This window comes from Egretta garzetta, unplaced genomic scaffold (assembly GCF_000687185.1).
Source record: "Egretta garzetta isolate BGI_Z169 unplaced genomic scaffold, ASM68718v1 scaffold425, whole genome shotgun sequence".
Taxonomy (NCBI): Eukaryota; Metazoa; Chordata; class Aves; order Pelecaniformes; family Ardeidae; genus Egretta; species Egretta garzetta.
In genome coordinates, this window is record NW_009259796.1 from 1,107,711 (window position 1) to 1,120,886 (window position 13,176).

General features: G+C 37.4%; 1 protein-coding gene across 1 annotated transcript in view; it reads right to left on the minus strand.

Moving 5' to 3' along the window:
• Positions 1 to 13,176, minus strand: part of TRIP12 (thyroid hormone receptor interactor 12) — a 69,100-nt gene that overhangs the window by 25,323 nt on the left and 30,601 nt on the right. Inside the window, exons 4-15 of the mRNA XM_035895295.1 lie at positions 9,370 to 9,475; positions 7,970 to 8,106; positions 6,945 to 7,028; positions 5,408 to 5,503; positions 4,291 to 4,439; positions 3,921 to 3,956; positions 3,738 to 3,833; positions 3,225 to 3,317; positions 2,932 to 3,093; positions 1,209 to 1,277; positions 922 to 1,087; positions 122 to 239 (exon numbers count right to left, since the gene is read on the minus strand). Coding sequence (XP_035751188.1) covers positions 122 to 239; positions 922 to 1,087; positions 1,209 to 1,277; positions 2,932 to 3,093; positions 3,225 to 3,317; positions 3,738 to 3,833; positions 3,921 to 3,956; positions 4,291 to 4,439; positions 5,408 to 5,503; positions 6,945 to 7,028; positions 7,970 to 8,048 — 1,148 coding nt within the window. The 5' untranslated portion in view covers positions 8,049 to 8,106; positions 9,370 to 9,475. The remainder of the gene's footprint in view (positions 1 to 121; positions 240 to 921; positions 1,088 to 1,208; positions 1,278 to 2,931; positions 3,094 to 3,224; positions 3,318 to 3,737; positions 3,834 to 3,920; positions 3,957 to 4,290; positions 4,440 to 5,407; positions 5,504 to 6,944; positions 7,029 to 7,969; positions 8,107 to 9,369; positions 9,476 to 13,176) is intronic.

Below are 13,176 nucleotides of genomic sequence, written 5' to 3' on the forward strand. Positions count from 1 at the left end.
GTATTTTACTAGAAGTATACAATAAAGTCAATCTAAGATGAAAACTGTTTGCCTTCATTTTAGAGAAGTTGTGGATTTTAATGTACCAACCAAACCCAAAACCCAGGGCTACATAACTTACCAGATTAGAGAAGTAAGCTCATAAAGTTCTTGAGGACTTCGTGGAACAAGGTCAATTTGTTCTTGACAACTCCCATTTGAAGCTCCACAAAGAAGGAAGTGAAGCGTTTCTGCAATATCTATAAAAATTATTATTTATGAGATTGCCTATATCAGAATATGGACTCCATTTTGTATTAGACACTACGCAGAAGAAATAGTCACTGCCTTAAGCAAACTGACAGCAGATAGTAAGACAAAAGCCATCTCTTTGAACACGGTAAAAAATGTGTTGTTCTCAGGTTTGGGGTGCCCTTTGGTTTGGGTTTTTGGGGGTTTTTCCTTTAAGGGACATCCAAGAGGGAAATATCATTTAATATACAGGGCACAGAAGAAAACAGGGCAACATACAGGGCAGTTGAAGTGTCAAGTCAAAATTTATGAGATGAAAACAAAACAAAGTGAGAACTAAGACAGCTACACAACAGTTAATTTCTTAGTGTCTTCCCTGAGAAAAAACTCTTAAATCACCTGTTTCCATGACCTGGTAAAGACTACAAAAAGAATTATTCAACTTGTGTTGAAATGAGAGTAACTTGTGCAGCTAATACAGACTCAAAATTAGGCGAGCACTCCAGTGACAACAGCTAGATACAACAAAGGGGAGAAAAACCCCTAAACTTTGTATTGCAGGGGAATCATAGTAAGAGAGAGTAAAACAAGACAGCACACTATTTGGATAACCAAGTGCACAGATTTCCATAGTGACTGTAGGCATTAACTTAAATAGGTCCCCCAGAATATGAAAGAGAAAGAACTCACTTTGCTTCATAAGTTGGACTGCAAGTGTAGGACAATTCGAGCACATTAAAGAAAACATGCGCACCACCATGATGAACATTCCTGAGCTCAGGATAGGAGGCGTCACTACCAAGAGTTGCTGGATATTTGTTAACAAGTCCTTGGAAGCAACCTGCTGGAGCAAGTTCTTCAGGATGGAAGAGCAAAATTAAAAATGTTAGTCTGACTTTGAAAGGTAAGATCTTAGGAGAAACTGAGGGAGGGAAGAAGGAAACAAAAATCCACGCCCCAAAAACCCACACCCTTACCTCCTCATGCTGGAAGTTGTCCACTAGTCGTGCAAAACAGAGACAAGTGCTTTCAACAGATTTTTTGTCCTATTATAAAAAATAGTTAAGTTTGAAGTAAAATATTTTAACTTGCATTTGATTATCCTGTCATTTTGAGGCATTCATAAAATTTCTCCAAAAAGGCCAGTCAAATCACATTTCACAGAATATCACAGCTCTGAATTTTAAATTCATTGATACAATCTAAACTGACCTCCTGATACAGCATACTCCCTGGGAAACTTGCAACACAAATACCTTTAGGGACCTATAGAGATGAATAAATGGGTCTATAATATCCTTTTTGGATACCACAAGGAAGAATTAAAAGGGAAGAAAGCTAAAAAGCCAAAGCAACACAACACAGATAATAATGAGCGAAGGCTACTGTTCTAGAGACTACATGAAGCCTGATTTTTATATCATGCAGTGCAGCCATGACAGCAAATCCAAAGACACCAAAATAGTAAAGACTGCTCTAAAAATAGCTTTAGTTAAAGCTCATTAAAACACTCAAAAAGTTAATCTGAACATAAAAAACCACATTTACTGTAAGGGTGGTTGAACACTGGAAGAGGTTGCCCAGAAAGACTAAATCTCCATCCTTGGAGCTGTTTGTTTTGGGGGTTTTTCTTTGTTTGTTTATTTTAAAATCAGCTGGACATGTTCCTGGGAAATCTGCTCTAGTTGGCCTTCCTTAAGCAGAGGGTTAGGACTACATAATTGAGAGGTCCCTTCCAACCTCAACTATTCTAACTCAGGATTATTATTTATTTTTTTTCCCCAGAAAAATTCCACTTCAAAATTTCTTGAAATCTTACTTTTGTGGGCTGTAGCTTCTCTTCAGAGAGCAGGAGTCAGTACTTGTCCCTACTACTGCTGAGAATGGTGCTTCCTGTTTCCAAAGCACCATCTAAAGCTGACATTTGACTTCTGTGAAGCTGCCTCAAAGATTCAAGTAGTCTCTCAGCAAGAAGATGTTGGCAAAATTAAGAATAGCACAAGAACACACAAAAGCATTACCTGGAAGCTTCCATTTACTTGCATTTGTTAAGGAACAAGATAATTTCTCCTTTTTCACCTTTTTAACAGGGATCTGCCAACCAAGCAGATCTGTCCAAATCTCTTTTGGTGCAAGAGTCATTCTGAGTGCTCATTTATGAGCACAGAAGCATTGCAGAATAGGCAGATCTTAGGAAACCCATAATTTAGGATTTATCACTTCAAACTATCGTGCAAGAGTGGGAACTTTCTTTTTAAAAAGCTGTAAGCCATCCCAAAATGTCAAATCAGAAAAAAACAGAAAAAATTGAAACTGAAGCTTTTGAGTTTGAAGTAGAAGGGAACTTTGCAACTCATTTGTTAAGAAAAAAAGACCAGTAACACTACTGGATTTCCTCTTACTGATGGGTAACAAGAAAGGACTACAAGCCCACTATTATTCACACTAAGTCAAAAGTACCTTATTTATCTCATCTGACAAAATTAACAGGTCTGTCATGAATCCTTACAGCACATTTACAGAAAAACAAAAGGTCCACATGCCACGTTAGAATATCACAACTTGACAGTATAGAAACTTTAAGCCAATTATCACATTGCAAAAGAAAATAATATACAGTAAGGAACTAGAAACCCAAAGGCAACTTTATACTACTTTCAGGTCAAAATTGAAACTTGACATTTTACAATAGCTTCTTACCTGATGGGTTAACCTTTGTGTAAGCAGTGGCAAAGAGTCTCCCACAAAGTGAAACTCATCAGGTGTTATACTCTGGCAGCAGTTGGCAGCAATAGCTAGCGCATTCCTCTGTGCATTTATACTGAAGAATTCCAGATACAGCAAACAGTCTGCCAACCCACCCTATAATAAAATAAACAAACATTTTCACTCTCAGTACTGCTAAAGTCACAGAAACTTGTCTCTTATTTCATTTTCACAGATCACCAAGATGTAGAACTGGTAGAAGTAAAAGTGCTTTCTTTTTTACTTACTGCCTGCAGAATGGCTTTACTATGCCTGCGTGATAACATCTCCAGGGCTGTAAGCGCCTGCTCTGCCACATCAATGCACTGAATAACTTGCAGCTACAAGAAAACAAGAAAGCTTGTAGATTAATGTCTAAACCATTTTGTAAAATTTAATAATCTCCACTGATGCTTGGACAATTAGCCTGTACTAAGACACATATACCAATGCAGCTGTACCACTAGCTGTAATCAAGCTAGCCAAATTAAGGCTAGATCAGCTATATAGCTTCTCCAAACACTACCAGTTTGTGTAATTACACAGTATCTTTGCAACACCAATCAGACAAAAAGTTCTCAGTGAATCAGATAGTGCTTTTCAGTAAGGGTGTGAACAAAGACTAAACCGGTTTTTAAAAGCTTCTCATGCATTATCCTATAATCTATGAAAAGAAGCCATTATCTTAATGGTACATCCTAAAGTTAAAACAACAGAAAATCCCCTCAGATTAGTTTAACACTGTTTTGATTTCATTTTACCTTTTCCAAGAAGACAGGAATTGCATCTACCACTACAGCAGATGATCTGGGAAGTGCTTCCATCATATATGTTAAGGCCCGACATGCATGGTTCATCTATTAAATACATAGATATTTGTTTTTCAGTTCAGATAATACATTTTTCTATCTAAAAAAAATTCTTAATCATTACAAATCACTTACAATGTCAAAGTTGTGCTCCATCTGCAGCAGTGTTATCTGTTTTTTAGAAAAAGGTATTGTTAGTTTAGTAAAAACTACCTAGATATCAACGTAAATAAAGGGCACAAATCAGTATCATAGCTTTTAATGCAGGATTTTGAATTTTAGTAGAAGTTTCAAAACAGCCACTACCTATTCTTGAGCTATTAAAGAATTAATAGGACCATCAAAACTTAGCAAAACATGCCCTCAAAACCAAATATGAGATACATATAGATACACATACATATATATAATTAAGAATATATAATATAGATTAAGAGTATTTTATTTAAGCAAGATATTGAGTGAAATATTATATCCTCCAACAGAAATGAGATTTAATCTTTACCAAAGCTGGTACAACACTCTTGACTGGAAATCCTCCTAATGTTTCTTCATTTCCCATTACCAACAGCTGACACATTTCAATCACTGCCTGTAGTTGCTGACTTTCATCAGTGGCTTGGAGACCTTGCAAAAGCTGTTGGGCTTTAGAACCTAGATATCCAGAAAAAAAGATTAGGAAAGAAGATATTAGAAGACGTTAACTGTTCAAGTGAATTGTTATGCTATACTTCTGCCAGAGTGGAAGACCAGAGATAGTTTGTTTTCCTCTGTATTTGTAGTTTCACTTCCTTTCCCTGTCATAAAGAGGGGGGTGGGGAGGAAATAGGAAACGGAGGCAAAATCTCACTCTTGGCTGTCTTTCCAGTGCAGACTGGTCAGCACAGGGAGTACACCACACTGCTCGCCATAGCCATCTTGCCAATCTACAGTGGGTGCCAGAACCCATACCACTCCACCTTTTTGAAGCAAAGCACTTTTCAACACACCCCCTGGATAATACAGCACATGGATTATCCATGAGACCCCATCCTCTTCTTGCAGGCAGTGGAACAGGCTGCCCTTGGCTCTCCTGGGACTAGAAGGTACACATCTTACCCAGCTGCATAATGCAGACATGGTGGAACAAGACTAAGGACCCATGTTCTCACTGATACACTGTCAGAAGCCTAAGACACTTTTGAAAGTATAAACAACATACCTTAGAACTAATATCTACTAATAGTTTTATACCTAGCTTAAGCACTTGTTTAAAGCTAGCAAAAAACCCAAGCAGGCTGGAGAGGTCTTTTGTTAAGCAGCCCATCATGCAAAAGAAAAAGATAAGGAAGGGGTGAAAAGGCAAGAACCCTCCCTTCCCCACCTAGGAGGGAACATTAAGATGCCCCAAAGAAAGAAAAGAAACAAAGCATGGCTAAAGCAAATTTCTCTTCCTTATAGGAAGGCACGCAAATTAATGTTGTTGACCAGTGGTCTAGCACTATCACGACATACAAATCTCCAACATTTGAAATATTGTATTAAACCAAGAAACTAACATAAATATTAGAATTTACTAGTGGCTGAATTCTACTAGTCTGGAAGTGGAAAGAATTAAGTCAAATTAGACAAACTTTGCTTACTAGCTCCACTTCCAATTGTCCTGTGGAAGAGCTGCGACATCCGAGGACCAAGAGGGCCAAACAGGTGAGGAGGAAGACCCCTAGCCTCTAATAGAGCTAAAAGCAAACAGAGGATAACAGCCATTGTCAAAGCTTCTACATATTTTTAAAAGCTTAAATTCCATGATGCTATAATTTAAGACTACTAGAATTTTGATACTTTAAGAAAGAAGAGTTAGGATTAGATGACTGCAGCTACCTTGATTAAAAAAAAAAAAACAAACAAACAAACCCACAACAACAACAAAAAAAAAAACCCACACCACCAAAACCACACACACCAAAAAGATGACTTCGGGAACAAATAACTCATTCTTGTATGCATCAGAGCATTAAGGCCCTTTAAGAAGTCACCCACTGAGTTTTCAGAGTTAGATATTCCACATAAGAAATCTGTTCTACTAAGTTGTTATAAGTCTAGATCTAGAATAGCAGATAAACCAGACTAATTTCAAATCTGAACTCAGACTACATAAAATCAGCTAAGCTTATTCTTCATATTTTTAAGAATTGAGTGGCACCATTAATCTGAAAAAATGACACTGAAAAAGAAGTTCACAGCTTTATTTGTTGATGAGCAGGAGAGGGAAGAACTCTGCTAGATATTAGGGGTTTTTTGGTTTTGTTTTTGAACATTTTTCAGTAGTCTTACTTAAGCTAGACTAAGTGGGTGATTCTGATTTTTTATTGTAGCAAGCATGACTACTGCCAATAGATACAATAACAATTAATAGTAAAAACCAATTTAGCTCAATATTCCCAATGCATACCTATGCTTACTGAGGACTATAAGCAAGTGAACTGGTAGAGACATAGCACTCATTTCCACATTAAATATCCAGATTAACCAAAACCTGTCATTTGCGAGAGAGATCATGATCTCAGAACGCCTTACAATATAGTAGCAAAATCATTAAACCAGTTACAGGACACGCAAACTGAATTTCTACCTGTCTATACTCTCAAGTTTTGAGACCTGAATCCTTTCGCCCAAGCACAAAAGCAAGCATTCTAAGAACATTTAGATTTTGTTTGGTCAAAGCTTACAGCAACATGGGTATCAATGACAAGCACAAAAAAAAAAAAGTTATCCAAAAGCAGGCAGAGTAACAGCAGGCCTAACCTGGCCTGTCAATTGAAAACATTTTTGCAAAGACTCATTTTCATATTCGAGTTTACACACTTAATAGGACTGAGTTCTCAATTCCCTTCCCCCATTCTCTCCTGAAAAATCATCAAGAGTAGTGTATTACACACCATGTAAACTAGTAAGGACACTATGCCAACCCCTCCAGACGTTACTTCCAAATTCTTTCATCTTCAGTGAATTAAAGCTTGTAACTCCGTACTTCAGAACTACAGTAAGCAAATCAACACATTTACATGCAGAGAAACAAAATACAGCCTTCCCTCTACACACTATACACAGTTTGGGTAGGTATGGCTATTTATATGCTGCAAATAAAAAAAATAAATTGTAAATTATTAACTTTTATACCTTGTAGTCTTCCCATCTCAGAATCATCTGACTCACTTTCTCCAGAGGTTGTCATACCTACAGCCCCAGCAACAGAACTAGAAGCTGAAGAAATAAAATAGAGATTAATGCAAGTTAAAGTGCCTTTAAAGCTACAAAATTTGCATCGATTCCACCATCAAAAAAAGTGTCCACGACCAGAAGAGTGGCATTTAACATTGCCACCATCATACTCCTATACAACTGTCATTTTAAATAGACCAGTCTACAGGTCTAATACTTTCCAAAAGCTGAAGAGAAAGGCTATATCAACACAAGATAATAAAAAAAAAAAGTTAGATCAGCAAATTGTCTTTCAGACAGCTTTACCTATATCTTAGTAGATTTCTGATTTTCTTAAGTGAGTGTTATGCTGCACTTAGTTTCCGTTAATTTTGACTGTCTGTACTGATGTAGCTAGCTTTAAGCAGAGAACTTTCGAGATTTTCTACAATGCAGTATAATTGCTGGAAAGCTCCCTTACTCTCACTACTGATTAGGACCAGATGATAAAATTGGATATTATTTAATAGGGCCATACAAGACTATTTAACTTGTTATAAATTTCTCCAGTGCAGACACTTGCCATTTCAACAGAAAATGTGTAGAGTATTCATGAATAGTTACAAAAGAGCTTTTAGAGGTAAATGCATGCCTTTTGTATTTTGAAGTTTGGTGTGTCTTCAGTTGGCAGTATAGTAATTTGTGTAGCATCAGCTGAAGTTACACTTAAAAAAAAGGTAGATGCTTGAAAACTAAAGTCTACCTTATTGGACAGTTTGGAGACTATAAAAAACGATATTTGAAACATGTACCAGATACCTAAAAGATGAAATTAAAAAAATAAAAGGTCCCTCTAACTCAAAAATCTTCAAGAATTATTTACCAGCCGTACCAGCTTAAATAGTAATTTCTCCCCAGAACTCACCCATTTAATAATTTTCAAATGCAAAGAAGTTTCTATCAGCAGCTATACTCAAAACGCTTCAGCTGGATTTTCTTCTTACCTGCAGCTCCCTGGGGAGCCTCATCTGTACGTGCAGCTGAAGAGTTAACTCCGTCCTGGTTGTTGTCAGGATCAGCCATCTTTTCCTGTCGGCGAGCTTCAGCTGCTCCTCTTTTGCCCAGGCCAGAGCCTCGCCGACTAAAGATTCAAAAAACAAAGTTTCAGATCTTATGAACTAAAACAGATTTATTAATGTGAGACTACTCAAAACCACCTAACGTTTATGTAGATCACTACCACAAAGTTGCACAAACTAACAGATTTGTATAAGAATCGCTCTTCACAAAATTATGCCACTCTTCTTTACCCTCCTTGCCCCGCACCGTGGCACTCATTTGTTTATACTAATGCATTACAGTTAGGTCCTTACATTATAGCTTTCAAGACAAGGCAGTCTACTAAAATATAATAGTCAAAACAAGCAAGATTAAAGTGACTGCTAGTTACAAATCACGTACACATTTGAGAAGTTCCATGACAGAGTAACTATCTTTAAAGGAAGTTCTGAACTACTGAAAGCACAAGAGAACTCTGACAGTCAACTTGGTTTTCAGTGCCAGAACAAATTTGAGGGCACGAGCCTTTATAAATTTACTTTTTTAAGCACTACTATCATCATCACCGTAACTACATATGCCTACAAAGCAAACAGTCAAATTCAAATGCACACTCAACAACAGAATCAGACTTCAGAAACTCTTTCTTTATGGCATGGAAGAGGGAAAAGAAGTTGTGCTGGAACTATCAAATGTAGTTTAAGCGTAAGAAAAAAAATAAAGGTTGTTAAGGCTTCATAAGTCTAGCTTCAGAATATATGCAACTACAAAGGTTTTTTGCATCACATTTACTCTCCCCTCTCATTTAATCTACCAGCTGTTTAAAATTATTAATTCAGGACTAATTTTCCCCTGCATCAGAAGGTATATTAAGTACTTAGATACTTGTAGTACTGTTCAAGTGCAGCTGCTGACAAGCTGAGTCAGCTCAGCAATGTACACTATTAAAACATGGCAACACACAGGAGTCTAAAGTCTTATTTTTCAAAACAGTCATATATTTTATTATTCATAATGGACAGTAGTTTAGCACTCTCTCTCTTAGTATTTAGTAACTCTTTAAACACCACCTCCCTAAGGGAAGTATTACTTAAATTCATAATATTGGCTTTCAGTGTTTCTTTTCCTCCACTCCCACCGCTAAGGGACTTATTGAAGATCTGATGGTGACAGATTTTATGCGCTATCCCTGACACTGGTGTACAAGTAACCCAGCAGGCCTGAAAAGCTACAGCTACTTCTACAACAGCAAAGTAAGAGATGAGACAAGACCAGTTTTCATGCATGAAAATGACATTAATATCAATCCACTACAGTAATCACGTTTCATTATTTTAAGTTTTACCTGGTGCTAGCACAGGAGCCCGTGGTCTTTTGCCGTGTGCTCCGCCGCAAACTGGGGAGCTCAGCAGGTGGTGATTCACTGCGCTTCTTCGTAGATTTTCTTAGACCTATGTAATACGTAAAGAATTGAGAGTAAATCAGTCTTCAAATACACAGCAGTTCCACAAAAAGTTAAGCTTCTGTTTACAGGAAACTTCTGTGTGGAAGAACAGCTTCTATGTAAGAACCCCAAAAAGCCCACATCAGCCTTTAGTCACCTTACACTGAACTGCTATACCAGTAAAAGGAAGATTCAGATAATGTCTTTTACCCATTGTTTTGAGTGAAGTAATACTAAACTCAAAGCTGTTACCTAGACACCTTTTCCTAGCCTACACACTAGTTACAGAAGAGCTTGTAAGTCTTTCTTATGCTAAACAGGTATTGCTTTATGGGATACAAGTTTATTATTTCCACACGTTTATGTTGAAAACACTTAAAACAAAAGAAGATGCTTTAGATAAAGAGAGAAAAAGAAATTAAATCGCAGGGGAGGGCAGTGATGGTTGCATCCATTTTCCTTCACCTCCGAGTAAAACTGTACAGATTAAACTTAAAACTTCTTCACTAGCTGAATTGTAATTTTTAGTCAGTTTTATTCACATTAGGATGGCTTAAGAATAACTATTTTAAATCAAAATCATGAAACCATGCTCCCTTCCAGGAGTCAAGTACTGCCAGTCTTGAGATTTGCTGTATGTATTGTTTGTGTTCCTATTTCAACTACATCCCTTTAACCCCTATCACTGTCATAAGGACTTCCTTGAGGCAAATAACCAAACATATCTTCACAGCTTTGGAAAGGAATTCTCAAGTTTTTAATTTAGAAGTATTTGCACTGTGAAAGACTGACCCAACTGATACTAATTTGCTCTAGGTTATGAAGCTATTGTTCTGATGACCCATCCCACTACAGAACCAGTTAAATTTTAAATCACAAAAAACCCATGCAATACAATATTCTCAGATGATGAGCAAGCTTACTGTCAGTCTGGAATATCCCATAACAGCTTCCAGACTAGAAGGCTGATCATTAAAGTGTCAAAAATTAAAAATCCTTATCAGGCCCAGCTTTACATTTCAGCTCCATAAATAAAATAAATAAAATGAGAACCCCATAACATTAATTTCAGACATACTATTACTAGAACAGACAGAAATAGTTTTGAAAAGATGAGAAAGTTAGACCACTGCTCCCTCTTCTGGCAACAAAGCAGAAATAAAACATATTTAATTGTGCACTATTTTTGAGCACAGTACCTATCCAACTGGTTCCTGTCTATTTCCTTAATCCTAAAACACTCCAGGAACGCCGAGTTGTGGTACTGAGGGATGAAATGACAGCTATGCAGCTTCTGACTGGACAGTTAACAGAAAAGGGTAAGTAATCTGAAAAGCAATTTTTGACCTGGTCAATAGTCTGTCCTTTCAAACGCTATACTATATTTGACCCAGGAACACAATGCTGTGCGCAGTTAAGTTCCATCAAGATGAAGGTTAACCTAATATTTGTGTATTTACCACACACCTGGCTTACTGACTCCAGAAATTTGACAACCTTAAGAAAACAACAAGGTTCTGTATTTAACAGCCACTGAGCACTGAACTGAAGCAGGCAAGCTGCTTGGATTTTCAGATGGTCTGTACATACAGAACAAAATATGTAACTTTTTCAAATATTCAAAAAAGTAGTGGCATTTTTACTCTGGATGCTTTCAAACAAGAAGTTTAAGTTCAAGTTTCTAAAACAGAAATACTGTATGTAAACAGGGTTGGAATCATCATGTAAGACACTCGTGGGGCAGCGGGGGGAGGAAGAGGCACGCATTATAAAGTAGATATACAAGACAAAACCAGTTTGGAACAGTTCTAGCAGGATCCCATGTCATAGCTATCTAAGCTTCTCAAGCACTACAAGTGCACAGATAAAACAAAACTCCCCTCATAGCTGGTTATAATTTACAATAGAAAATGCATGCTTTAACTGGCACTAGGTATAGCACTGTTATTATTCCACACATAAAATGTTTACCACTCTGAGTTCATATTGCACATACGGAAAAATAGGCTGCTCTGTACCTACAACGGTATGGTAAAATTCTAAGCGAGACGTACTTTTGTTTTACATTTAGAAAAATACATTCATCGCTCTGTTACAGTAGAGTTCACTGGAAAAATATACAAATACATTTTAATTCTTTATGTCAGCATGCCACTTACTACTTCAAATCTGTGGGTACTCATTTTCAAGTAGTCAGACCTATATATAAAGTAACTTCTTATGAGTTTAGTAATGGGCTATCAATGAAACACCACACAACCACTGGAAGTGAAGCAAGATTGACTTAATTTGTATCAAAATAGGATTTCTGCTAAGGGCAAAGGTTTCACAAAACAGCAGAGCTAGCTTAACAGCTTACTGTTGTGTAACGGTATGGTACACTCGCTCACATCTTACTGACCCCAAACCAATCCCAAGATGCACAGAGTGCACACCTGATACACTTTCTTTTTCCGTTAGTATTCTGCCAGTTTGGTGAGTTGAGCTTGCTTAACACGGGTCAGATGAGCACACACACCATGAAGCAGTAGGCAATGAGGCTGTGAAATGGGTTGTCCTTTTTCGTAAGAGGCATTAAATAAGCTGAGCCATCTCTTTAAACTGACTTACCTCAGTAAGGGGGTTTTAGAGAACATAAAGAGTTACTGCTTGGCAGATAAGCTGCAGAACATATCACAGCCTGAGCACCCAGGAGAGTGAAGCTCATTTTCTCCTGCTGCTCAGGAAAAATATTCTTCTTGCCAGACCTTTTTGCATGTTTCTCTCTTCCCAAGCCTTTATTCCTCTACCTCTGATATATCTACCAGGGCACATATGAGTTTCCACCACCCTCTATTAATTTCAAAGGCTAAAAAGGAAGCAACAAAAGACTTCTCAGACTTGTTCCCTTCCTGCTGTTCAATGCCACTCTCTGCCCTTAAAGTCTGCTGTTTAAGAAGGCTTCTTACCACCTGCATCTTTTGCAAATCCTTTCCGTGTTCCCAGTACCATAAACTCAGCATAACTTCTTCAGCATAGGACTAAACCTTCTTGCTTCCACTCGCATTGTCATCAAAATTTTATCTTCCCCTTAACGCGCTGCCAACATGGCCTCCCAACTGAGTTAGCTCTGTATATACAGGAGTTGCAGGAGGATAACAGCCCCAGGCCTTCACTAGTAAATAGGGCACAACCAGCATTCAGAGATGGGATGAGAGATGCCTTGGGACTACCTGATGAAGGAAAGAACCATACTGCCATAGACAGCAAGGTCTTTCAGAGAAACTGGTTTGATGTTCATCTCCAGAAGTTGTTTATTCAGCACTATTCTGTGCTGAGATCATCATCAAGAGAGATCTGTTTCAAAGAGCTAATAAGAGTTATGAATAAATGGACTTTTCAATAAACCAAAAGAAATTAGGTTTAAGCAGTTCATATTTAGCAACTGCAAAAACTTCAGATGTAAACTTTAGAATTAAAGCAGAGGCATAGGTTTCCTTATGGCAAACAGCTATATTACTTATGCCCTGACATCATCCTATTTGCATGCCAAACGCTAATGTTAATGACTGAATGAAAACAGACCCAAACAGGCTAAACCTAAAACAGTGCAGCCTAACAGAAATCAAACAAACAAAACTTCTTAAGAACATCCTCACATTTAAGTGTGTTTACTGGTCAGCATTTTTTTTTAAAGGCATTTTTTGTTGAGTGGAAGAAACAAGTTCT